The sequence below is a fragment of the Coregonus lavaretus genome, assembly GCF_964263955.1.
Source record: "Coregonus lavaretus genome assembly, chromosome: 2".
NCBI lineage: Eukaryota > Metazoa > Chordata > Actinopteri > Salmoniformes > Salmonidae > Coregonus > Coregonus lavaretus.
In genome coordinates, this window is record NC_139989.1 from 4,582,982 (window position 1) to 4,607,847 (window position 24,866).

Consider the following 24,866-nt stretch of genomic DNA (forward strand, 5'->3'; position numbering starts at 1 on the left):
ACGTGTTATTACTTTTCTATTATTTCTCTATTTTCTTTCTCTCTACATTGTTGTGAAGGGCCCGTAAGCAAGCATTTCACTGTTAGTCTACACCTGTTGTTCATGTGACGAATACAATTTGATTTGATGCTCTAAAATTACTGTTTTGTTTTTAATAAATGTTGATCAATTAGCCAAGGCTTCTGTTGAAATTAAAACATTCACCATTTATTCTACAATAATCTTATAATATGACAATGGTGCGTAATCAAGTGCATATCTGACTTCATTACATACGGTTGGTGTCCTTTACAAAACATGTCCTTTACACTGCGGGAAAAACAGACAAAATAGACTGCCTAGGACACCAGATAGTAACTACTCAAATTGAAGCTATTCTAAGTTATTTATTTTGTATAAAACACAAATTCAGATTGGATTTATAATGTGGACTTATTTGGCATAGAGTTATGGGATATAACTTCCCAAATTGGTGAAAATGTTATTTGCAACATCCAATAAATCATTTTTATAAAGTGAAATTGAGACTTCCCAGCATGGACACACCATAGGAAAACACCTTTCTTTGGCATTCAGGGGAATTAATAAATAAACACATCTCTAAAATCTTACACTCCAAAATCCAGGTATTTTAACATTCTTATCAAGTCCACTCAGGTACACACAACAAACAGGCAAAACCATCTATAATTGATGTACAAAATATCAAATGTCTAAAAAACAAAATTACCTTTATTTACACTGCATGACATCATCAGAATTATTTTTTAGTCACATTTCAACTGGGCAACTATTGCAGAGTATAATTTCAACAGACTCCATTGCCATGGACAAAGAGTGCAGGCAGTACATATACAGTATAGTGCATAAAGGGCCTCTACCGCAGTCCATCAGTCACTAACAGTGACAGACCCTAGTGTAGACTCCTTCCTACTGAGCGTTTCAGGGGTCAGGTCTGCTCCTGATGTGTGGCGACATCAGTGGTAGGCTACGTGCTGTGTGTTAGGTAAGGGTCAGACATGAGAGGGTCATCAGAGTGTGTGTGTTAGCGGAGCTGGCATGTCTGTCGCACAGGCTGCAGACTTTAGCACATCACTAAGCAGCCCCGCAATCATAGGGATCTTCAGGTTCCGTGGCCTGGGAGAACAGAGAGAGAGCTGACCAGTAAGTGATCATCAACCTCTTTAAATCATATTTGAGTGGGATATGGTATGAAAAAGTATAAAGCAATGTATATTGGATATTAAAGAGAAAGCCACTGTATGAACTGTTCATTTTGTACTGATGGTCAACCCCAGGCCGACAGCAGGGAATAAGTGTTTATTTGCATAAAAATTAATAAAAGCATTTGACAAACAGCAGGCAATTCGTCAAGTATGTATACAAAAGGAAGGAAACAATCAGTTAAGTGAAACATGTTGATGTTTAAATCACTTATACCAACTAAATACACATTTTCTTATTCAAACTGAGATATACATTTGGCTCTCATTTTTGTATGAATGAATTAAGAAATTAATCAATTATCAAACATGGGTGGGGAGAGCGACTGTATTCTAAATCTGTCATATTGAACAGTCTAAAAACACTGAATGTTTCCACAATTTTGTGTCCCATATGGATGTATTAAAAAACAGTAATAATAAATGACCAAAGAGGCCATTTGAATTGATTGTATTGGGGACAGGCAATGATGATATCTTCTTGATCTGAAACCTTTGCTGCTGCTGCCATTTTATCTTCCTACTTTTCCACTACTGTACTGTTTCGCTTTTTAAAGGCTATTTTTGTTTCTTTTTGACCATTTTACTTTTACATTTACAAACAATCACAGTAAGGTACTTCATTGTTACCCAGAATTGATTTAATATTGAGATAAAAACAGCTGCATTGGACCTTTAATAAATATGCAACATCCAGGCAAGTTTTTGACTCGTTCTATCTTTTTTAAATAAATGTTTCATATGGTTGATAGGAATCTAGATTGTTACGGTACCTCATTGCTGCGCTGTCCAGTTGTGAGTGTTCAAAGCGGACCTTCCTGCTGGGTCTCCCCCTCCAGAGGATTCTTCTTCCCCAGGGCGTTGCCGTAGTTATAGTTGTACGAAGGATGGGGGCCCATGTGGAAGTCTGCTGCAACACAAAGAAAGACACACACACCCACCTTGTCACAGTTCTGACTAGACTTCGGACACATACACACACAGCAGGACCAAAGTAGGGGCCGCGGTGCGGTGGAACCTTTGAGAAAAGTGTCGCGGTAACATGGGATATGCACGTTTTAAAAGTTCTGACAAAGTGAGTGTCTCTTTTATGTGAACGTCTCTTTTAAATATTTGTAATAAGAGGTGCTTCATTACTGCTGTCAATAATATGGAGGTTGAAATATTTGTTCTGTATGTCTCTATTATCAGAAGGATGTAAAAAGATTGAACAGTACATTATCTTACCAGTAAATAATATGCCATTTAGCAGACGCTTTTATCCAAAGCGACTTACAGTCATGCGTGCATAATTTTTTTTTTTGTGTATGGGTGGTCCCGGGGATCGAACCCACTACCTTGGCGTTACAAGCGCCGTGCTCTACCAGCTGAGCTACAGAGGATCTGCCTGGTCATAATTCTTTCATCTTTCAGTTTTTTCTTGCCGTCTTTCGACGCTTTCCAGTTAATCAGGAACTGCCTGGACAACTCGTTAATTTCCTTCCCATCAAGTTCCTCTACAAAAACAATATTATCATTGTCTACAATTCAATTACGTACCGTATGTGTTATAGAGCTGATATATTTTCTGCAATTGTAGCGAATTAGGTCAAAGGCATTAGTTATTTGAAACATCATCATGAAAAATGTATAATACAATTCCTACGGTCATTAGGTGGAGGTGCGCAGCCATTTTCTCACCCAGTCTTTTGCACACAGTTATCAGCCTGTTTCTGTATTTCGATTTGTGGCAGACAGGATTTCCACTCAAATCCATTCGATGCAGCAGAGGCCATTGACTAAACACCCCCTCTAAATCCTGAAAGCACACAAGAGAAATACTTATGTTGAACATACTGTACTTACAAATGTAAAGGGGTTGGACACTATATACCATTGTAGAGGCTCTGGATAGTCTTTACGTGACAAAGTGGCACTTTAACCTTTGAGGAAGTGAAAATGGAGGACTCTAAAGTATCCATTTATAATGCATATACAGACTGTACTTCGACAATGTATAAGAAGTCATATAATTAATGTAATCAACAAACCACACTCCAGTAGGAGAATCATACTATTAGCAAAAACAAAAAACAACAACATATGATTCAAAGGTAGCGCTGCCAAGAGTAGTCCAAGGGAAACGGTGTAAACAACACATCAGCTTGTTTTAATAAACAGTCGCTGGTGTCATGTGACTAAAAAGCGTGTTGCCTGCCCTGCAGTGTATGTTTATCTAAAGGCACATTAATCCAAGCCTGGACATTTGAATACTCTCTGGACACGCTCTGATTGTTCATTGCCTTCCTGTCTCGGCCAAAGCGCTTCCACTTTTCCAGCCCGCGCTGCAATCAGTTCAGAGGGAACCCCTCAGCGCGGCGCGCTCCCAGGCTTTGATAAATGATCGTGTCAGGGCCGTCACTCACAAGGGCCCTGGCGAGGAGCGGCCAAGCGCCAAATTGCCCCCCATGCTGGGGCACGAAGACTAGAGCAGCCTGACTGGATGAGCACTGTACTGGGCTGCTGGGCCCGGATTCCTCACTGGACTTAATGATGTACCAGTTATGAACCTGTATTTGACCAGCACTTTGATTCCCCCGTCCTCTCTGGTCCTCTCTGCCTCGTGCAGTGCTAACGGCCTCAGTAGATACCAGCCCATTTGTCACCCTGGCTGACTGCCTGTCATAATCTATTTTAAAAATCCATAATGCTTCCTCTGGATTCTGACCACACTGGGCTGAAGGAGGGATTGATCATTCATGGTGCTGTCTTTGCAGGATCAATAGTGGCAGAGGGGTTGTATAAATTAAAGGAGATATCCACTAAATATGAGAACATGAGAGCTCCCTCTGACATGTGTACAGCAATTACCTGCTGAGGGCTGCTCTGCTCAGTGGAATATAATTTATGTTGAGTGCCAATGTTACCCATGCTAACGGTGTGCTTTCAATGCCATGTCCCAACGTGACATTATAGTATGGATTAAGAAATAGCTTTTAAAAATAATTCAGCCATCTAGCCTTCCAGATTCACAAAGAGAGAACATTTGTTCCTTTCCTCAGAAGTGGAGCCTCAGGAACTCACAGCAGGTCGTTTTTCAAGGTCAACACAGTGAGCAGAAACCATATCTCTGCTTCAAATGAATCTCCCATCAAGTTCAGTGGTGCTGCTGGGGAGGAGGTATCAAATGCTGGACTCACAAGGAAGGAGAGAAACTTGTGCTTGTTTAAAACTGTCAGCGAGGGCAGCCCCGCGGGACTAGGCCGCTGATTTGTTGAATAATTCTGACCCTGTACGAGTCACAGAGACTGGGAACCTCTGGCGGGATTTGCAGGATTTGGTTCTTTAGCACCCTGCTCTCCATATCATTTCACACATCACTTACAGAGAGCAGCGCTGTTATGTTCATGTTACCCTGATCCGCTTATAGCGAGCGTGTTGATTTTGATACACAACGCCACGCATAGATGCTGTTATGTGGGTACGACATGCTCACAGTTGACACTTTTGTCACGTTAGTAAAGAGTAGAGTAAATGGTGGCTGGTATCAGTTCCATCAGTAGTAGTGCCTTCATGAGGAAACGTAAGAGCTCCTACCTGCATGTCCTGTAGCTGGTTGTCTGCAGCAGAGAAATGTGTGAGTTTCTTTAGAACGGCAAGATCTCTGACATCATCTATGTTGTTCCTGTTGATATTCAAGACACCTAAAGATTTCTGCAAAGAGAATATGCTTTGTAAATACAATGGTAAAACATTTGAACAACTACTTCAATAATATTTACAACCAGTATATATTATTGTTCCTTGATTAACTCTGTAAAATTGTTCAATAAATTGCGTTGGTTCTATAATGGTTCTATTAAATACTGTTGTATTAAATACAGCTGTTGAAATGTGATTTTCGTCTTAGTTTCAGTTCCTTTAATTGGAAGCTGGAGCTCTTACATTTGTGCTGCAATTTATTTCATTATCAAAATAAACAAGAATGTGAGATTTGCAGTTTTTTTACCCAGAGTCTGAGGAGTAAACAGCCCTTGTTGATCTGTGAGACCAGAAAGTATCACAGAGCTCTCTTTGACATCATCAAACTCAGCACAATACCGCTTTTACATGGACTAGTTGCCTTAAGGAAATCTGAGAGACCTTTTCCAGACAAGGACATAATGCAGATTGTGAACATATACATGTATTGTCTGATTGCTCAGAGATGGAAATTATGACGTTACCAATAAAGAGCAACGTGAGATCAATGGTGGAATCCTGGTGCACAGGCACAGCCTGCATTTCAATTGTCAATTGTGGTGTGAAATGAGCTGAAACAATCTCCTTTACTGTAGGATGTGGTTGGTGATGTAGTTGTTTGTTTGTTATTGGGTCTTACAGCGAGGGAGAGGAGAGTCCTGGGGTCAAAGAGCAGCTTCTCTCCACTGGGCAGTCTCTGGCCCTCCAGGTGGAGCTCCTCTAACCCCTCCACCACCATAATGCTGTTTCCCCCCAGGTACCTGATATGGCACAGAGAGAGACACACACACAAATGTAAGATTGAGATGTACACAAACGCATGCAAAGACAAACACCCACGAATGGAGAAACATGGACATATGAACACAGACAGTCAAAAACAGCTGAATGTATCTCCAAAGCTTTAACACAGACGACATACATTTAAACTGGATACATAGGACAAGCTCCTACTCACAGTTTGGAGAGCTTCTGCAGGTTGGAGAGGTTATCTATGTGAGTGATGTTGTTGTTCTGTATGTACAGGTGCGTGAGGTTGGAGGCAAAGCCCAGGTTGCAGATCTGGGTGATCTTATTGTCGTACAGGTAGAGGACTGTAAGGTTTCTGCACATGGAGAGATCGTCCTGCAACACATTCATAAACAAAGAAGATATCCCTACCAAAAGAACAGTGGAGGCTTTGCTGAGGGGAGGACGGCTCATAATAATGGCTGGAACGGCGCAAATGGAATGGCATCAAACAACATGGAAACCATGTGTTTGATGTAGTTGATACCATTCCACCTATTCCGCTCCAGCCATTACCACGAGCTCGTCCTCCCTAATTAAGGTGCCACCAACCTCCTGTGCATTAGAAGCTAAAAGAGAGACGCACAGAAACAAAACATAGCTGGCCTATATTCATTTTGGTAACTGTAGTATATCTTGTAGTATCGTACTTACAATATCCTCTATGTTCTTGTTAGAGATGTTCAGTTCAGGTGAGTGAGTTTCTTGAGGTACTGTGGGAGGGAGTAGCTTCTCTTGTTTTTGAAATGGTGGCTGGATTTGGCAATCAGATCCATGGTGGCCAAAATGATGGCCAGAGTGGATCCTTTTCAGCTTTAGCCAAGCGTTCACAAAACAACCACCAGAAACGTCTGAAAAAGGGAAGCGCATAAGCTAGCTGTAAAGAGTAAAGTCAAAGGAAAATAAATGTCATTGGAGTCTTTCCACAAAAAAAGTTATATATGACCTATTCAAAAATAGATATTTCCTCAATGAAGTATTTTAGACTTTAGGAGCTCATTAAAGTAGAGTGGGATATAAATAGGCCTAAATGAAACCTATTCCCCAATCAGGCCATATATTCCCCAAGCAGGCCATCTATTCCCCAATCAGGCCATATATTCCCCAAGCAGGCCATCTATTCCCCAATCAGGCCATATATTCCCCAAGCAGGCCATATAATCCCCAATCAGGCCATATATTCCCCAAGCAGGCCATCTATTCCCCAATCAGGCCATATATTCCCCAAGCAGGCCATATATTCCCCAAGCAGGCCATATATTCCCCAAGCAGGCCATATATTCCCCAATCAGGCCATATATTCCCCAAGCAGGCCATCTATTCCCCAATCAGGCCATCTATTCCCCAAGCAGGCCATCTATTCCCCAATCAGGCCATATATTCCCCAAGCAGGCCATCTATTCCCCAATCAGGCCATATATTCCCCAAGCAGGCCATATATTCCCCAAGCAGGCCATCTATTCCCCAAACAGGCCATATATTCCCCAATCAGGCCATATATTCCCCAACCAGGCCATATATTCCCCAAGCAGGCCATCTATTCCCCAATCAGGCCATATATTCCCCAAGCAGGCCATCTATTCACCAATCAGGCCATATATTCCCCAAGCAGGCCATATATTCCCCAAGCAGGCCATCTATTCCCCAAGCAGGCCATATATTCCCCAATCAGGCCATATATTCCCCAATCAGGCCATATATTCCCCAAGCAGGCCATATATTCCCCAAGCAGGCCATATATTCCCCAAGCAGGCCATATATTCCCCAAGCAGGCCATCTATTCCCCAAGCAGGCCATATATTCCCCAAGCAGGCCATATATTCCCCAAGCAGGCCATATATTCCCCAATCAGGCCATATATTCCCCAAGCAGGCCATCTATTCCCCAAGCAGGCCATATATTCCCCAAGCAGGCCATATATTCCCCAATCAGGCCATATATTCCCCAAGCAGGCCATATATTCCCCAAGCAGGCCATATATTCCCCAAGCAGGCCATATATTCCCCAAGCAGGCCATATATTCCACAAGCAGGCCATCTATTCCCCAAGCAGGCCATATATTCCCCAAGCAGGCCATATATTCCCCAAGCAGGCCATATATTCCCCAAGCAGGCCATCTATTCCCCAAGAAGGCCATCTATTCCCCAAGCAGGCCATATATTCCCCAAGCAGGCCATCTATTCTCCAAGCAGGCCATATATTCCCCAAGCAGGCCATCTATTCCCCAAGCAGGCCATATATTCCCCAAGCAGGCCATATATTCCCCAATCAGGCCATATATTCCCCAAGCAGGCCATATATTCCCCAAGCAGGCCATATATTCCCCAAGCAGGCCATATATTCCCCAAGCAGGCCATATATTCCCCAAGCAGGCCATATATTCCCCAAGCAGGCCATATATTCCCCAATCTGGCCATATATTCCCCAAGCAGGCCATATATTCCCCAAGCAGGCCATCTATTCCCCAAGCAGGCCATATATTCCCCAAGCAGGCAATTTATTCTCCAAGCAGGCCATCTATTCCCCAAGCAGGCCATCTATTCTCCAAGCAGGCCATCTATTCCCCAAGCAGGCCATATATTCCTCAAACAGGCCATCTATTATCCAAGCAGGACACCTATTCCCCAAGCAGGCCATATATTCCCCAATCAGGCCATATATTCCCCAAGCAGAACATTATTCCCTAAGCAGGCCATTGATTCCCCAAGCAGGCAATTTATTCTCCAAGCAGGCCATCTATTCCCCAAGCAGGCCATCTATTCTCCAAGCAGGCCATCTATTCCCCAAGCAGGCCATATATTCTTCAAACAGGCCATCTATTATCCAAGCAGGACACCTATTCCCCAAGCAGGCCATATATTCCCCAACCAGGCCATATATTCCCCAAGCAGAAAATCTATTCCCCAAGCAGGCCATCTATTCTCCAAGCAGGCCATCTATTCCCCAAGCAGGCCATATATTCCTCAAACAGGCCATCTATTATCCAAGCAGGACACCTATTCCCCAAGCAGGCCATATATTCCCCAAGCAGGCCATATATTCCCCAAGCAAGCCATATATTCCCCAAGCAGGCCATATATTCCCCAAGCAAGCCATCTATTCCCCAAGCAGGCCATATATTCCCCAAGCAAGCCATATATTCCCCAAGCAAGCCATATATTCCCCAAGCAAGCCATATATTTGCTCCCGAGTGGCGCAGTTGTCATGGGCCTCTCACTCCACCGGGTTACCACCTTTATTTTCTTCCACTCTGCTCACCACTCTCTCTACTCAGCCTAACTAGCTCCACCTGTCCCTGCTCTGCTCTGCTCTAATTACTCTGCCAGCTGCGCTGCATTACCCACTACCTCTCCCAGTATTTAAGGCCCTGTCTTTCAGCTCTCCGGTGTCAGATCGTCTGCAGAGCTCACACCCGGAACCTGTTTGCTCGCGCTTCTGGCTCACCCTGGTTTTGTGACCCCGGACCTGCCTGTTTTTTGGATACTCTTCTGCCTCAGGAGATCCAGACCTGCTTCTGCCATTACGACTCTTGACTACTCTTCAATCCCGGTAACTCTGACCAGCCTTCTGCCTTGCTACTACGTATTTTGGATTTCCCTTGAACTGTACTGCTGCCTGGTTTCATTCCGCCCTGTTGTGTCTGTGTCTCCCCCCCCCAGGACTTCTGGACCACCCACCACCGGCTTCATAGGACGCATCGCTGCCACTGGGGGGGGCACAGACCCAGCGCATTGGACGGGATCCCTGTTACCCCTGGAGCCTTCATTCACTCCCTACTTCCCTTTTCCCTTAAGTTTAATAAACTTTCTGGTGTGACGCAATTGTGGTCCTCTGGTCGTCTGTCTGAACCGTGACAGTACGATCTGACCATTATGGACTCAGCGCACACTTTCCCCGACATGGAAACCGATGAGCATGAGCAGCAGTTCCAGCAGCAGCAACAACAACTCGCCATGATCATTCAACTCCTCACCAACCTTACCCCAGCCAGTCTGCCCACCAGCCCAGCCCCCGAGTTACCTGCCCCGGTCATTGCAGCCGCTGCTCCGGAACCCAAGATTGGAAACCCCGAGCGGTTCAACGGCGATTCAACCCAGGTCCGGCCATTCCTGACTAGCTGCCGACTTCAGTTCTCCTTGCAGCCAAGGACCTTCGCCACGGAGGGGGCTAAAGTTGGGTATGCCATCACTCACCTGACGGGCCGAGCTCGACTCTGGGGAACAGCAGAGTTCGAACGTCAAACCCCCGCATGTGCAACCTTCGACCTGTTTGCTGAGGAGATGCTGAAGGTGTTTGACCTGGATTCACCCACCGCAGAGGCGTCTCGTGAACTGTTCAGTATTCGACAAGGCAGACGTACAGTCGCAGACCATTCCATCGACTTCCGAACCCTGGCTAGACGAAGTTCTTGGAACACACCATCGTTGGTGGACGCGTTCTTCCATAGTTTGGCTGACTATATCAAGGACGAGTTGGTCTCCCATGAACTGCCTTCCACTCTTGATGAAGCCATCGCACTGACTGTCAGGATCGACAGAAGGATACAGACCCGTCGTCGTGAGAGGGGGCGCCAAGGTCCACCTACTACCGGCATTCGGAGAGATCCGACTGGGCTCCTGTCATCTACTGCCACTCACCCAGGTCAGCTTGATCAGTCTGAGCCTATGGAGATTGGGCGAGCCTCCCTCACTCCTGCAGAGCGCCAGCGCCGCTTCACCTCAAACCTCTGCCTCTATTGTGGAGGTGATGGACATCGTGTGGTAACCTGCCCTTTAAAGGGCCGAAGCTCACCGGGCATAGGGGGAGTCCGGTTGAGTTCAATGACCATCCAGTCCTCCGACCGCAAACCCCTGCTGCAAGTTCACCTCCGCCTCTCTGACTCAACTCACACCCTGGCTGCTCTGGTGGATTCTGGCGCCGAAGCCAACATAATGGACATCAAGCTGGCACGCCAACTGGGACTGGAGAACCTCCGTTTGACACCTCCTATTCCTGCCCGGGCACTGGACGGACACTTACTCGGATCGGTCACTCATGTCACGGCCCCGGTCTCGATGGGTCTGTCCGGAAACCATCAAGAAACTATCCAGTTTCACCTGCTCCCCTCTCCAGGCCAACCCCTCATCCTGGGTTACCCATGGCTCCGCCGGCACAACCCTCAGCTCGACTGGGTGACCGGGGTGATCAGGGAGTGGGGAGAGGACTGCCACCGAACCTGCCTGCTTGCTGCCGCACTACCCCCTCGGCCAGTACCTACTAACTCCGCTCCTGACCTCTCCAATGTCCCAGAATGCTACCATGGTCTCAGAGAGGTGTTTAACAAAGCAAGAGCCACATCTCTGCCCCCTCACCGACCGTACGACTGTGCCATCGACCTCCTCCCTGGAACAGCTCCTCCAAAGGGTCGTCTTTATTCGTTGTCTGCTCCTGAAAGAAAGTCCATGGAGGACTACATCAATGGCTCTCTGTCCGCAGGATTAATCCGTTCATCTTCATCTCCTGCTGGTGCTGGCTTCTTCTTTGTGGGGAAGAAGGACGGATCTCTTCGCCCCTGCATCGACTACAGGGGACTCAACGACATCACAGTGAAGAACCGTTACCCTCTGCCTCTGCTCACCTCTGCTTTTGAGTTGCTCCAGGGAGCCACTATTTTTACCAAGTTGGATCTCAGAAACGCTTACCACCTAGTGCGGATCCGGGAGGGAGATGAATGGAAAACCGCATTCAATACACCAACAGGCCACTACGAGTATCTGGTTATGCCTTTTGGCCTCACCAATGCTCCTGCTGTGTTCCAGGCTCTAGTGAATGATGTACTGCGGGACATGTTAAACAAGTTTGTCTTCGTTTACCTGGATGACATCTTAATCTACTCCAGAAACCTGTCTGAACACACCCGCCATGTCCAGCAAGTCCTTCATCGTCTTCTGGAGAATTCCCTCTACGCCAAGGCAGAGAAATGTGAGTTTCACGTCAAGACAGTGGCCTTCCTGGGGTACATAGTGGCAGAGGGAAGTATCCAAATGGATCCTGCCAAAGTATCAGCAGTCACTTCATGGCCAGTTCCGGAGAACAGAAAGAAGCTGCAACAGTTTCTGGGGTTTGCTAACTTCTATAGGAAGTTTATCCGGAACTACAGTACCGTTGCTGCCCCTCTCACTGCTCTAACCAGCACCAAGCAACCCTTCACCTGGACCCCAGCAGCCGACAAGGCCTTCAGTACCCTCAAGGTGAGGTTCACCTCCGCTCCCATCCTCCAGATGCCTGATGTGGACCGGCAATTCATTGTGGAGGTGGACGCCTCGGATGTGGGAGTTGGTGCTGTGATTTCTCAGTGGGCTGCGGAGGATAGGAAGCTCCATCCCTGTGCCTTTTTCTCACGTCGGTTGTCCCCCTCTGAGTGCAATTACGACATAGGGAACCGTGAGCTGCTGGCTGTGAAGCTTGCCTTGGAGGAGTGGCGTCACTGGCTGGAGGGGTCCACCATTCCATTTCTCGTTTGGACCGATCATAAGAACTTGGAGTACATCCGCACGGCCAAACGGTTGAACTCCAGGCAGTCCCGCTGGGCCCTGTTCTTCACCAGGTTTAGTTTCACTCTGTCATACCGGCCTGGATCACGCAACACCAAGCCAGACGCCCTCTCCCGTCAATTCCAGAAGGATGACACCCCCTCCAAGGACCCTGTGTCGATTCTGCCAAGTCCCTGCATCGTTGCAGCTCTGACCTGGGCTGTTGAGGAACAGGTGCTGGAGGCTCTCCGTAACCAGCCAGGTCCCAGCACTTGCCCAGCTGACCGCCTTTTTGTCCCCGAAGACCTGAGGTCCCAGGTCGTTCAGTGGGGACATGACTCCCGCCTAGCTTGTCACCCTGGCTCCACCCGCACTTACAACCTGCTCGCCCAGAGGTTCTGGTGGCCCTCTCTGAGGAGGGATGTACGGGAATTCGTCCAAGCCTGCCCCATCTGCAACCAACACAAGTCGTCCTGCCAGCCCCCAGCCGGATTGCTGCAGCCCCTGCCTGTGCCCAGACGTCCCTGGTCTCACATCGCCCTTGACTTTGTCACGGGGCTGCCCCCTTCAAGTGGCATGACCGTCATTCTCACCATCGTTGACCGTTTCAGCAAGATGGCACACTTCATTCCCCTCCCCAAGCTCCCAACCGCCAAGGAGACCGCCCAGGTGGTCCTGGAACACGTCTTCCGGATCCACGGACTGCCAAAGGATGTAGTTTCTGACCGTGGTCCACAATTCTCCTCCGCTTTTTGGAAGGAGTTCTGTCACCTGCTGGGAGCCACAGTCAGTCTGACTTCCGGATTCCATCCCCAATCCAATGGGCAGTCAGAGCGGGCTAATCAGGAGCTCGAGAAGGCACTGCGATGCATGACTTCACGCAACCCCCACTCCTGGTCGCAGCAATTGACATGGGTGGAGTACGCACACAATTCTCTGACCTGCTCTGCCATCGGTATGTCCCCTTTCCAATGTGTTTATGGATACCAGCCTCCTCTATTTGCCAGCCAGGAAGAGGAGGTTACTTGCCCATCTGCACTTGCTTTTGCCCGTCGATGTCGCCGCACCTGGTCACAAGCCCGAGCCACACTCCTCAGATCCGTTGCCAGCTACACTACCGGGGCCAACCGTCGGAGAATTCCTGCTCCCACCTACCATGTTGGTCAGAGGGTGTGGTTGTCATCGAAGAACCTGCCACTCAGGGTGGAGTCGCAGAAGCTGGCACCTCGGTTCATTGGCCCATTCCCTATCATAAGAGTGATTAGCCCAACTGCTGTCCGGCTCCAACTGCCTAATTCCCTGAGGGTGCACCCCACTTTCCATGTGTCTAAGATTAAGCCCATCCATGAGAGTCCGCTGGTCCCTGCTGCGCCTGGTCCTCCTCCTCCACGGCTCGTCGATGGTGGTCTGGTTTACACCGTCCGCCGCCTGCTTCGGTCCAGACGGAGGGGTAGGGGTCTCCAGTACCTCATTGACTGGGAGGGCTATGGACCTGAGGAAAGGACCTGGGTGCCAGCTAGTCGGATTGTGGATAGGACTCTCATCACCGCTTTCCACCAACGGCATCCTGATCAACCTGCAATCCGTAGGGGCCGCCCCAGAGGGGTCCCTAACCGTCCGGCCCGCTCGGCTTCCTGTCCTGTGCCTGATCCTGTCTCGGGACCTGTCCCATCTCCCGACCACGGCCCTCCGGCTTCCTCCGAGGATGAGGACGTTCACTCGGACCGTTCGGAGGAGTTCTAGCCCTCCTCCGGCTCCCCTCCTCCCGCCCGGCGTGGTGTTGCTCTTGGGACTTCTGGGGCCGTCCCTTGGGGGGGGGGTTCTGTCATGGGCCTCTCACTCCACCGGGTTACCACCTTTATTTTCTTCCACTCTGCTCACCACTCTCTCTACTCAGCCTAACTAGCTCCACCTGTCCCTGCTCTGCTCTGCTCTAATTACTCTGCCAGCTGCGCTGCATTACCCACTACCTCTCCCAGTATTTAAGGCCCTGTCTTTCAGCTCTCCGGTGTCAGATCGTCTGCAGAGCTCACACCCGGAACCTGTTTGCTCGCGCTTCTGGCTCACCCTGGTTTTGTGACCCCGGACCTGCCTGTTTTTTGGATACTCTTCTGCCTCAGGAGATCCAGACCTGCTTCTGCCATTACGACTCTTGACTACTCTTCAATCCCGGTAACTCTGACCAGCCTTCTGCCTTGCTACTACGTATTTTGGATTTCCCTTGAACTGTACTGCTGCCTGGTTTCATTCCGCCCTGTTGTGTCTGTGTCTCCCCCCCCCAGGACTTCTGGACCACCCACCACCGGCTTCATAGGACGCATCGCTGCCACTGGGGGGGGCACAGACCCAGCGCATTGGACGGGATCCCTGTTACCCCTGGAGCCTTCATTCACTCCCTACTTCCCTTTTCCCTTAAGTTTAATAAACTTTCTGGTGTGACGCAATTGTGGTCCTCTGGTCGTCTGTCTGAACCGTGACAGCAGTGGTCTAAGGCACTGCATCTCAGTGCTTGAGGCATCACTACAGACCCTCTGTTTCGATTCCAGGCTGTATCACAACCGGCTGTGATTGGGAGTCCCATAGGGCCATGCACAATTGGCCCAGCGTCATCCGGGTTTGGCCTTGTAGGCCGTCATTGTAAATAAGAATTTGTTCTTAACTCACTTGCCTAGTTAAATAAAAAAATATTCCACAAGAAGGCCTGCTGAATTAGCTTGACCCTGAGACCAGATCTAAATGTGCATTTAATTGTCTTTCTTAATGAAGACATCGATAAGTACAGATGTCCTTCTCTGCTTACCAGTCACAATCCCCCGCCACTCATGAACAAGGCTTCATTCCTTTTACACTTCTGCCTCAGTTCCAGTATGCACACTCTTCTGTTGAGAGAAAAACACACATGCACGCACGCACGCGCGCACACACACACAGATCAGAGTGTGACAGCAGGTATTTTTTAAACTTCATCTCAGGGCATGAGCTGAGGCAGAGTTGACATGAATGGAGGGCCTCTGATCGATTGAGATGAGATCTCCAGTGGGCAGCAGCAAGATCAGTGTAGCCCTCGGGACTGGACGGACAGCAGTTAATCATGTTCAAAACTGCCACTAACACTAGCAGCAGCTAACTTACAGGATACATTCAAAGCCACATTCATTCATTTATTTTCTGTAGCAACTACTAACGTTAGCTAGCCAGCTAGGCATAAATAAACATCAAGCTAGCAATGCAGGCTAGCTAAACTTTAGGCTGTCAACAAAGCTGTCAGCGCTAGCCAGCAAAAAATAAACTTGCAAAGTAAATACAAATCTAGCTACCTCTGTAGTATATGAGCAAGTTCACACGTGTGTGGTCTGTAGATATCCTTGTTGGGAATGGTTGCCATGGGGACAACGCGCCAAAGCTGCGTACAGTACTTCTTCTTCTCTAGGTTTTTATGGCGTACCACAACTAATTTGCCGCCCAGTGCCAAGTGATCACATACATCCTTTCCTATGCAATAAAAATATGGAACGGAAATGTTACTTTCCTTCTATTATCTTGAGTAGGCTAATTAACAACCATGGTTTTAGTTTAGTTTTTCGAGCACGAGCTGTTTACACCTTATGTCTATGGTTTACACAAGTGTCAATCAAATTGTGCACCATGTGCAGTTGTAGTCAGACAGATAAATTGATATTCTGCTCATTGCTAATTACTTACAATGGTTGCCTGTTTTCATGCATTTAATTCTTGTCAACGCTCTGTTTTATTTAACTACGAAAACAAATATTTTCGAGTATGACAGTTTTGTGAAAAATTACCAAATTTACATTTACATTTTCATTTACGTCATTTAGCAGACGCTCTTATCCAGAGCGGCTTACAAATAGGTGCATTCACCTTAAAGCCAGTGGGATAACCACTTTACAATGTTTGTTTTTTTTGGGGGGGGGGGGGTAGAAGGATTACTTTATCCTATCCCAGGTATTCCTTAAAGAGGTGGGGTTTCAAATGTCTCCGGAAGGTGGTGAGTGACTCCGCTGTCCTGGCGTCGTGAGGGAGCTTGTTCCACCATTGGGGTGCCAGAGCAGCGAACAGTTTTGACTGGGCTGAGCGGGAACTATGCTTCCGCAGAGGTAGGGGAGCCAGCAGGCCAGAGGTGGATGAACGCAATGCCCTCGTTTAGGGACTGATCAGAGCCTGAAGGTACGGAGGTGCCGTTCCCCTCACAGCTCCGTAGGCAAGCACCATGGTCTTGTAGCAGATGCGAGCTTCAACTGGAAGCCAGTGGAGTGTGCGGAGGAGCGGGGTGACGTGAGAGAAATACAGGCTGTACAAATACAGGCTGTTATTAATGTAAAAAATATATATTATTATTCTTATAGCACATTTCAGTTAAACGTGGACCCAAAAGTAAACGGATCTAGATCAAACGCAGGAATTCACAAAGGAAGGAGTAGATGAATTACACACAAAGCATGTGGTAGAAAATAATTGGCTATGAAGTGCATTACATTATTGCTGCTGCAGTCAGCATGCAGGTAATACAAAACATTTCCTTTAGATTTTTCAATTTTCTGTGAACCATAATTCAATGTAATGAATGCATCAATAGGCTTAATCAATTATTTAAATGATCACAATCAAACGTATTTTTGTAAATGTAGCTAAAATCCCCTTGGAATAAATCACACTTTATTGCCTTGTCACATCCTTATGAAAAAACATATTTTGACACAGACTTTTCTGGCTGAGTAAATCGAAAAATATTGGATAAATATAGAGAAAGCTAGAATCAAACAAGCTAAATTCATTTCAGCACTTTTCCTTTCTTCAGAAATAGTCTGAAAACTATTCCATTCCAACACCATAAATCATGTGGTCTTTTATGTACCTTTCTAATGATCAGCTACTTGTGTGGTATTGTAGACCTCTGAAATAAAAACAGTTTTACCTTTCCAGTGGTGGAATGTAAAATATTTTATGTCCATGATTATTTTCAATGAGGTCAAAGGTTAAATAAAGATAAAATAGTGTGGAATATCTCGGACAGGCACACACACACACACACACACACACACACACACACACACAGGAAACAGATCCTGCAGCTACCCCTGAGGCCTGTAGACTATAGTGCCTGCAGACTTGTACATGACGTAACCTGACACCATGTTTATCAGTTTCTCCCCTTCTCTCCAGCCAAGATCACATTGCTCCCAGTAATGATGCATATAACACACCAGGCAGGCTGGGGTCACAGTGCGATTGGCTCGGCGAGTCTCAGCAGTGACCCATGTATTGTTATATAATGTCAAGGCCCGGGCTTCCTGCGACTGAGTGACTTGCCTCCACTTATGCATGCAGGGCACTTGGCAGGGAGGAAATGAAGCGCTATGGGCCCTTCTTTTCCCCCCACACAGCTCCCCTCTAGGGCAACGAGTGAGTTCCAACCCCCTTCACTATAGCCTACACCATGCTTGTTGAGCGTATTCTGAGATCCAAAGTAAACAATTTCCTTGGACTTCTGCAGGGTCATTTGTTCCGCAGGGCCTATAGTTACCCAGTAATAAATAGCTATTCATCATAAGCCTTATCAATCCTCTGTTCTCAGACCTACAGTTAGGCCTAGTTTTTTTAAATCACTATTATATAGTGTTACTATACTGTTTATTATTCTAATGTATTTTCGATGAACTCACCAAATGAGGTGGAATTCCACTGTTTCATAGATGATAGGAAACATATTAAGTGTATGCTTCATTAAAATAAATGTTAATTCAGTAACTTATATTAACAATAGTATTGAATGCTTGGCTCTCGGTTGGCCTTCATTGGAATTCACATTTACTTGTTTCCACTGTTGGTGAAGCATTTGAATGTTCATCTGGTGATGATCATAAGATTGACATGTAGGACTAAATCCAATACGGAACACTGGTCTTATGATATTTAAATGATCATTTACAAACCTTGCATTAGGTAAACAGTATTTAGCTCTAACAGTAACAGTACTGTAATGCACTTAAAGGTTTGGCGAAACCACTAGCTGTGAGGGTAAATTGTTTCCTGTTGTTAATTCCAAAAACTCAAATTACATTTTACATAATTCAATACATTTCCTCTTTCTAAAACACCACTTTAGGATACACACTTCACCCATTATAATAACGTAAAAAGAACGTACAAATTAAATAATTACAAGAATTGATGCCAAAGCCCATGTACATGAGGAAATGCAGACCCATTCAATGTGCACCAAATATGGTTCCCCGCCTCTGCAATACTGCATCAAAAATATACATTCCACCATTATAATACTAGAAAAAGAATTATGACATTAAACGGTGCCAGGGCTGCCGTGTGTAAGGAAAAGCAGACTCTGTGAGTGTTTGTTTCGATGAAGAGCAGACGGGTTGGGTGAATAGACTCCAGTGTGCACGGCTCCCGTTTCTGTGCTGCATCATTGCAGTGTCTCGACTTGACGACTCGGCAAACCTGAAGGATTGTGTACCACAGAGAGACAACCTGCACCGAGAGCCGCTCCGCGGAGACGTCTCACCATGCCAGCCAGTGTTTACGTTTGAGCCGATGCAGCGGCTTGAGTTTGTTGTTCCATTATGTAATGCTATGAATGGACAGAGTTGAAATGACTGGCTGACTGGTTGTAGGTTTTGTTATGGAGTAATATACCATGGTCTTTGTTAAAGTGTTAAGTCGTGCTGCGAGGGTGTGTGTGTAGTCTACTCTAGCCAATGCCTAACAGCCATGGGACATGAAAATGTCACAGTGCTGTGTCATGTTGAACCCAAAGGAGAATACCTTTCAAAAGTCTGTAAGCATTCAAAAATAAGAAAAATACATTAACTAAAGTTGGAAGCAATTCAGTCAAAACAATGTTTCACCAACCTCAGGAATTGTTAAATGAAAATGGTAATACTTCAAGTCAAGGAGGGAAAACTAACATAGATACACTTTAACACCACTATTTATTCAAGCACTTATGTGAATATAAGTTGAGATCAAACATTCACACTAAAGAATAGGTGAAGATGAAACCAATAAACTTTCCTCAGATAATAAGTGACAGATCGTCCTGCTAACCAGAATCTAAATAGTAATACACACACGAGGGGTGACTCCACTTGGGCTGTTTCGGGCTTAGATGGCAGACGTGTTGATTTGATTGAAGAGTTTATCCTTGATGACTTGAGACATCAGACCATGGATTGCCTCAATGGTTGTCTTGCAGCTAGAATAGCCAGAAAAAAAAGAGGAAAGTTCCGTTTCGCTCTGGACATGAAGAGGTGACACAGACGTCCTATCCATCAACAGACAGGTCAGATGAATTAACAGATAGGTGTTGCACTCACGGGAGAAACTCAAGAAATCCCAACCATTATATAAATAATAAACAGACCTTGAATAGGTCGGTAGGACAATTCTACCTGCTAAAACAAGTAACTAAGTATTCCCATTGCATCTACACACAAACAATGTGTGATCAAAATGGTTACAAAACATATTGTAATAATACAGAGATTCTATAACTTAGAGTAGCAAAAAGCATAGGCCTAAGCAGACATTTTCCATTGATTGTGTTCATCCCAGACCAGCACTCCTACTCTGAGAGGCTTTGTGAATACAGGCCAATGATTCTATTATGGGGTAGGAATAATTGGTTTCTCTGTGTCAGTTGTATATTTCACTGGTGTGTTTAACAGCATCTCAAATGGGTTTACTATTGTCAATAATATCAGCAAAAATCTTTACCAAAGTAACAGTACATAGGGCATTATCAACAATCCAATCCAGTCTGTCAATAACGCAACACATGACCAAAACATACAGTGTGATATAAGGTGCCATGTCAAAAATGTATTGACCTTGCCGATTTGAGAGATCCATACATGAAATCAATCACTAAATAAGCTCTATGCCTGGAAGCCAAATCAATAAATACAAGTAAATGGAAATGCCCAAAAAACAAGATCTAAACTAGATAGATAACAGAAGAGTGGAGGAGCTTTGCTATACCTGTCTCGTGTTGCTTTGGCCAGTTTGTCCTCGGACTTCCTGTCGTGTGTGTCCAGGCCCAGCATGAAGCTTCCTCTTCCAAGCTGAGCCTCCGACTGCTCCAGTTTCTCAGACAGGTCAAACACCTGGCCCGTGGTGTACTCTGAATTCTGGGGACACAAGGACACACACATTGGATTATGTACCTATATGTTATATTGTCATGTACCATGATCAGACGAAAGCATATGATTAAGCATATGCGCATATTGTGATTAAGTTAATCAAAGTATGTGGAAGCAGTAGCCTATATACCCATGTGTGGGCTTTCTTTCTTTCTTTCTTTACACACACACACACACACACACACAAACACACACACACACACACGCACACGCACACGCACACACACAAACACACACGCACACGCACACGCACACACACACACACACACACACCCTTTTCCAGGGAGAATGTCCATGCACCATTCCACCACCACCCTATTTTCCAGGGAGAATGTCCATGCACCATTCCACCACCACCCTATTTTCTTCACCACTACTGAGACATTTAATTAAATAGTTACAAGTATGCCGAACTTGTTAATGGATTAAATGGCTTGTCAAGTCGCCGTGAAAGGGCTTTGGTGAAAAGTTTTGCCTAAGGTGAGGCCTTGTTTTCCATGGAGCAGGTAATTAGGAAACAATGACAGGGGCCCAGACTGTGGTGACAGTGTAGTGACTGACAAAGCCTTTCGCCAATGGACCAGTCGACTCCTGACAACTAGTCAATCCATCTTCATCCAGAATGACCAGAGTCCACTGTTTGGATAGCCTGCTGCCTTTACAGACTGTTTAGCATCCACAATGGAAATTCACTGGGGGCTTTCAATCTCTAGAAAGTATTGGCGACAAGGGAGATGATCCGGGGTGAACCACAGCAGCATCTGTATCACCACATCTCCAACGCATAGATCCTTTGTTTAAAGGTTAACATTGTGGCCTCAGTCATATTAATTAACCTATGTTTGTAAATCTGTACAAGTGACTTTTGGAAAATAGAAGATCCCCCCTGGGCCATATCAAATATTTATAATAATGATCTAAAGAAAGAAAGGGATTGTCATTCATATGTATGAGGCGCACCTCATCATATATTCCGGCTGCTCCTTGACTTGGCATAGTATGGTTACATATCTATTTGTAAACAAAAGGGTTCCACAAATGTAGCATTGCTAGATTTAGAGTTATATTCCAAACACTTACCGTCAGAAGACTTGAAGAGCTTAGAGTGTTGACCCAGTATTTATTCCAGAGGAGCTCCAGTAATTTTCGATCAAGGGAAGACTTGAAATAAGTCACCTCCAAGGCATAATACCTAAACAAACAAACATCATAATGACTTGAATTTGTGTTGAAGGCTACATCAACCCTAAAAAAATAAATTATATGAAGCATCTTGTCATGTTTACCTAGACAATTTGCAAGATGACGCTCAAGGTGATATGTTTGCCTCAAAATTCTGCAAGTATAAATAAATATCCAAGATGAAAACTCACTGTTTGCAGTGCACGCCGAAGTCTTCGATCTTGTTCAGGGGAATGGTCTGATATTCAGAGGGTCCCTCATCAGGAGGTTTGTAACCCTGAAAAACAACACACACAATTAATAGACTCATGACTTCTGAAAAAGTATATTTACTGAGAGGAAACATAGTCTTAAAATATTTGCAGAGTTTGATAGTGAGAGACAGCCAACTACTAATTAACCACTAATAAACACATTTTGCAAAATGAATAATTAACACAAGGTTGACAATGAATCATAATAGTATTGCTTATAGATACAGCAAAATCTTTAAAATAAATATTCCATTTTGCATGGCTGAATATGGCAAACACATTTATGATCCATAAATGAGACCAAAATGCTGTATTTGCAGTAAGTGTGTGCCTAACTTGTCTAATGCCACATGTAATATGGCTAAACACTGGAATAATGCAAGAAACACATTTTACTCCTTACCTTGGGGTATGTTCTGAAGGCGCCAAGATTGACTTTCCCTGCAGATATGGTGCGAGTGGGGTCGATCTGGGAGGGAGAGAGATACAGTAGAACAGGAAAATGCATTCAGCGGTCAGACAGTCTCTAGAGACCAATCCATGCCGGCCACCAGGAGTGATGTTTTTTTCTTAACTACTGCTGCCAGTGTAGTCAAAGTACACACTTAATTATCCTATGCCCTTGGCACTGCAGCCCTGCAAAACCAATCAAGTGTAAATAGCATCTACTTTTACAAAAGCCAAATATGTGCCAGTGCCTCATGGTGGACTACTACCATACATCAACAACCACTAAAGGGATGCCTAAACCTGATTGCACCCCTCTCAGTTACACATGCATAACCGTGTACCCACAAATTCAAAAGGAAAACCAAAGTACTGTATTTAGGAAGCAGTATAATAAAAGACAAATGGACATTTTAACATGTGTATTTTGGGGGTATTGCGCTATGAGCTGAAGTTGGGGCAGATTTTTCACTGTACTCACCACCACTGCCACAAAGGGCTCCTGAAACTGCTGGTTGAGCATCTGAGTGCTGACATCTATACCTGACAACCAGCAGCCGTAACCTGGGTGACTGTGGTACCAGCCAATGGCGTTCTCCAGCCGACCAACCTGACAGTTCACAAATGGCAAGGCATCAGCATCAATACAATGAAGAGATCGTTTCAACAGTGTCCAATATGTAACCATTGTGATAAGTCAGTCATATTACCTGTTTGGCATTCTCAATGTAGGCAGCCATGTATTCATAAGCCGCAGCCTGGGCGTTGACCCGGGTCTCTGTGCCCTCCACCGGTAAGGCAAAGCTGTCCATGATGTTCATGGTCTCCCCGTCCACTTTCCCCAGCATCAGCCCCATCACCTCGAGGTTGCCCCCGGACCTGGCGTGCATCACCATCTTCAGCAGCGCCAGAGCAGAGATCTTGCAGTACTTGAAGTAATGATGACTATTGGACAAAAATAATATTGGTGTGAATTATGTTCAGGGAATTAATATGGCATACATACACTGTTACTGCCAGTTCAGCTAGCTAACTAGCACTAGCAGCTAACTAGCTAGCTTGCAATGCAGGGAGAACTCCCAAGCAAGCAGTTGCAAAGAAAAAAAAAGGACAACCTATCATTTATCAAATATATACTTACTCCTTTGTCCATGGCTTCGCAGCAAGGATTTCCTGTTGTTGTTTTTTGTCATATTTATATATTTCATCTATGCTCTGAACTTCCTGCATACTGTTTTGTAGCTCCCATGTTTTCTGTGCCATGCTACTCCCTGACATGTTGACAACCTAGTCTCACTACCTCTCTAAAATATAAAGTAATACTAGAAAGAAAACTAGTGTGCTATCAAACGTTGAATATATATTTTTTAAACTGTAATAATAACATAATCACAAAACTGTATCCCTTGCTTCATCCATTCGTTCAGGGAGCCATGACACTGGACTGTACCCTGCTGTGGAGAAGGGGAACATACAACATTTTAAATAAAAAGTGACCGTGGGGTTTCTGTTCAGCTAATGAGTATACGCATAAAATCATCAAATTAATTCAGAAATGCATGTCACAAACAAATAAACTCATGCTTGTATTCATCAACAGCCATGAAACACCCATTAGCGTGATGGTTTAGTCCAAATAACACAGACGAATGGATAGAAATGGTAATACTGACATCTTCTGGGGAATGTGTGAATGCTTTTCACTTATTTATTATTTTGAAACAAAGTCATTCTTACATTTCAATTAGTTTTGAAGGCAAATAATGTCATTGGCTTGATGTAGCTAACTTAGCGCTCTATTACCTGGCAAAATAAAGGTAAATAGAATAATATTCAATGGATTTTAAAAAAAATCGACTAAATGGCTTGTGATTTAAAGCAGGCACGTTTCTGTTGTCTTCCTCCAGGACAAATTAAGATACGAGGAAAACAAAGAATACAACCTCTTTCTTAAAGGACAGTCAGGACAAATAAGGAGACCACCTTCAATTGCTTATCATGTAACAATAGATTATGCATACCTTGGAAATTATGTCGATCTTTTTGTGAAAATATCTCTTGACCTATTCAATGTGTGTTTAATGAGTTTAAGATGATTGTTGCCACATTTTGATAATTTAACACATCTCTTTCCTAAACTACAGGTGCAGGCCCCAGAGCCTGTGAGTCCTGCTGCACTTTGTTCCCCCCAGCCATCCCAGAGGCCCAGCATAACACCCAGCTTAACCATGGAGGCCAGTCTTGGGAGTGACACCCATCCAGGAGGGATGCTGCTACTCTAACCAACAGGGGGACAGGGGAAGAGGGTCAGGCCCCACGAGGGCGAAGGCGCTGGGAGCTCCACAGACCAGAAGAGTGGAAATGGAAAACTGTAATGCACAAGATTTATGGGTCACTGGGTAGAGAGAAGACTGCAGTCAGACACTGGGATCTGTTGTGGTAGTGTGTGATGTGAGGTGCTGCTGGTGGTGCACACTGACTTGGATGTGGCTGCAAGGAGGATTGGTTAAGCTGTGTGTTTTATGAGGTGGTTCATTGATTAGGTGAACTAAACTG

At 45.3% G+C, this 24,866-nt stretch overlaps 1 protein-coding gene and 1 pseudogene across 2 annotated transcripts; both read right to left on the reverse strand.

Moving 5' to 3' along the window:
* Positions 1-1,031: 1,031 nt before the first annotated feature.
* LOC311099861 (protein phosphatase 1 regulatory subunit 42-like) lies at positions 1,032-6,508 on the reverse strand (annotated as a pseudogene). Its single transcript has 8 exons — positions 6,387-6,508; positions 5,902-6,068; positions 5,584-5,704; positions 4,800-4,916; positions 2,904-3,021; positions 2,588-2,719; positions 1,997-2,133; positions 1,032-1,137 (listed from the first exon to the last, which is right to left on the reverse strand). The product of its transcript is annotated as a protein phosphatase 1 regulatory subunit 42-like (transcript).
* Positions 6,509-19,196: 12,688 nt separating this feature from the next.
* LOC311104407 (COP9 signalosome complex subunit 5) lies at positions 19,197-23,919 on the reverse strand. Its single transcript, XM_084146227.1, has 8 exons — positions 23,452-23,919; positions 23,021-23,255; positions 22,792-22,920; positions 22,267-22,332; positions 21,801-21,886; positions 21,508-21,619; positions 20,264-20,412; positions 19,197-19,478 (listed from the first exon to the last, which is right to left on the reverse strand). Exons 1-8 carry the CDS (start codon positions 23,586-23,588, stop codon positions 19,388-19,390), a joined length of 1,005 nt encoding a protein of 334 aa, XP_084002353.1. The 5' UTR covers positions 23,589-23,919; the 3' UTR covers positions 19,197-19,387.
* Positions 23,920-24,866: the final 947 nt, after the last annotated feature.

Bases quoted from the DNA above. Each gene is read 5' to 3' on its own strand.
- LOC311104407 (XM_084146227.1), bottom strand. From the start codon at position 23,588: ATGTCAGGGAGTAGCATGGCACAGAAAACATGGGAGCTACAAAACAGT. The intron at 23,256-23,451 runs GTAAGTATATAT...TTTGTCCAATAG, and splicing joins GCGAAGCCATGGACAAAGGA to TCATCATTACTTCAAGTACT. The intron at 19,479-20,263 runs GTATAGCAAAGC...TGGCTATTCTAG, and splicing joins GCCAAAGCAACACGAGACAG to CTGCAAGACAACCATTGAGG.